Below are 2,500 nucleotides of genomic sequence, written 5' to 3' on the forward strand. Positions count from 1 at the left end.
AACACAACATCACATCACAGAAGTTTAGTGTTGTGTTGAGGACTGTGTGAAGATGAAAGTCATCAATCTGGTGAGTTTGTTTTGGGGTGTGTGTGTGTGTGTGTGTGTGTGTGTGTGTGTGTGTGTGTGTGTATTACAACACATTACTATGCGTGTTTTTGGTGCACATATAATTATTTATAGTGGTGTATATTTGTCCCTGTGTGTATTACTCCATGTAAATTTATTACTGGTGTGTGTGTGTGTGTGTGTGTGTGTGGGTCCGTGTCTCAGGGCCCTGACCCGTCTCTGGTGTATCGGCCTGACCTCCTGCCCAACACCATTAAAGAGAAATCAGACTTCAGAAACTTTGAGGTAAAAAGAAAAACACTAACAGGGTGAGAATAAACCTCAAATTAACATTTATTTTAAGTGTGTGTGTGTGTGTGTGTGTGTGTGTGTGTGTGTGTGTGTGTGTGTGTGTGCATGCGTGCATCATTAGAATGGAGATCTTTTTGAGCGTGTGCTTAACACGTACAAACTGATGCACACACACCAGACGCTTGACTTCGTCAGACAGAAGGTCAGTTTGCATGTTTATTAAACACACACACACACACACACACACACACACACACACACACACACCTCACCCCACCCTCTTCTTTTGGACTCTTCCCCCTCTCTTTGATTCCTCCCTAATTTTGCTTGACTCCTCCACCTTCTTTGTCTCCAGCCACCTCTTCTTGGCCCCTCCCTCTTTTCTTCCTGACTCCTCCCCTCTTTGTGGCCCCTCCATCCTCTCTCCTTCTCATCCTACCTTTTTTATGACTCCTCCCCCTTTTTCCTGTCTCCTCCCTCCTTGTCCTAACTTCTTCCTTCTCTTCCTTCACTCCTACTGCCCTCATCTCAATCATTTACCCCTGACCTCTGACCCCAGCATGCAGAGTGGGCAGGTTGCACTCACACTCGTATGGCTGTGATGGAGAGCATTGAATGTTTGGACCAGCTGGTCGATGAATCTGATCCTGACGTCAACTTCGCAAACTCCTTCCACGCCTTCCAAACTGCCGAAGGAATCCGCAAGGAACACCCCGATAAAGGTGAGGACAGGGGCGTGGCCTTCACAAGCCACAAAATACTGAGACTTATTCAGGAAATATTCAAATCATTCAAATCTTAGCATAAGAATTAAAGTGGCCATAAGCAACCAGCCTCCAAGCGATAACCAAGAGAAAGTCACACAAAGTGTCAGCACTCATCTGCCTCATCATGGCTGATTATTAGGAAGCAACGTGTCTCTCTGTTGGTCAGGTGATCCACAGGTCAGGTGTTTTCAGGGTTAAACGATGAAGTAAATGTAATTCGTTCCTGTAGTGAAGTCGCTTTTTCACGTATCTGTATTTTACTGAAGTGTTTCCATTTGGGGAGATTTTTACTGCAACTTCACTACATTCACTGCACTACAAAGTCAAATCTCTTATTTATTTACTACATTCAGTCCTTTTTATTAATGAGGATAAAAACGTGACTGGTGAAACACACAGCGAGTCACCAATCAGGATCGAGCGCACGCTCTGTTTTACACGTGTTCTGATTGCCGCTCGGTGCATCTACTGATCACCAACATACAGTTCAGCATCAGTTCAACATCAAGCAGAACATTTAGAGAGGAATAAATGATGAAGAAACTCCAGACTCAAACTCACCACAACACACGTGACCTCATTTACACGTTTTTATTAAAGAAGGTTTTGTGTTCATGATGATTGTAACAGAAATCAGTGTTTGAGTCTTTAATATCATTCTATTAATAGATCAGTGTGCTGAGAGTCACATTCGAGTCTTTACACAGAAACTGAGGTGATTAAGTAAAGAATCTTCTGATAAAAATGATAATAGGAACATTAGAGTTATAATAAATCACTACTTTGGAAACTGAAGTTCATTTAAAGGCAAAAACATTTGTACTTTTACTCAAGTAAACATTTAAAGAGAAACTTTTACTTTTACTGGAGTCACATTTTACTGAGTGAATCTCTACTTTAACTCAAATACATGGATTGTGTACCTTCATCCATCAATGGAGAAAACTCTCTACTTTTCCAGACTGGTTCCAGTTGGTTGGTCTCATTCATGACATCGGCAAAATCATGGCTTTATGGGGAGAACCTCAAGTAATGCACAAACATCAAGATATTAACAAACAGAAACAACCATACAGATAGAATAATCTAAAACATTATGCCCTGTGTGTGTGTGTGTGTGTGTGTGTGTGTGTGTGTGTGTGTGTGTGTGTGTGTGTGTGTGTGTGTCTCAGTGGGCTGTGGTGGGAGACACGTATCCAGTCGGCTGCCGCTTTCAGAACTCCATTGTTTTCAGAGACTCGACATTTGTGGATAATCCAGACAGCAAGGACGAGACGTTGAAGTGAGTTGGTCACATTTACACCAGACTGAGTTCTGCATCCTGATTGGTAGATCAGCAGCTCTGACTGAAGCACATGTTTATAATCATTTCC

At 42.4% G+C, this 2,500-nt stretch overlaps 1 protein-coding gene across 1 annotated transcript in view; it reads left to right on the top strand.

Moving 5' to 3' along the window:
- miox (myo-inositol oxygenase) overlaps positions 1-2,500 on the top strand; it is a 6,411-nt gene that overhangs the window by 32 nt on the left and 3,879 nt on the right. The window contains exons 1-6 of the mRNA XM_046863906.1: positions 1-70; positions 274-354; positions 482-562; positions 920-1,082; positions 2,089-2,156; positions 2,300-2,409. The exon at positions 1-70 is cut by the window's left edge and continues 32 nt beyond it. Coding sequence (XP_046719862.1) covers positions 53-70; positions 274-354; positions 482-562; positions 920-1,082; positions 2,089-2,156; positions 2,300-2,409 — 521 coding nt within the window. The 5' untranslated portion in view covers positions 1-52. The remainder of the gene's footprint in view (positions 71-273; positions 355-481; positions 563-919; positions 1,083-2,088; positions 2,157-2,299; positions 2,410-2,500) is intronic.

The sequence above is a fragment of the Silurus meridionalis genome, chromosome 13 (assembly GCF_014805685.1).
Source record: "Silurus meridionalis isolate SWU-2019-XX chromosome 13, ASM1480568v1, whole genome shotgun sequence".
In the NCBI taxonomy this organism is placed as follows: Eukaryota; Metazoa; Chordata; class Actinopteri; order Siluriformes; family Siluridae; genus Silurus; species Silurus meridionalis.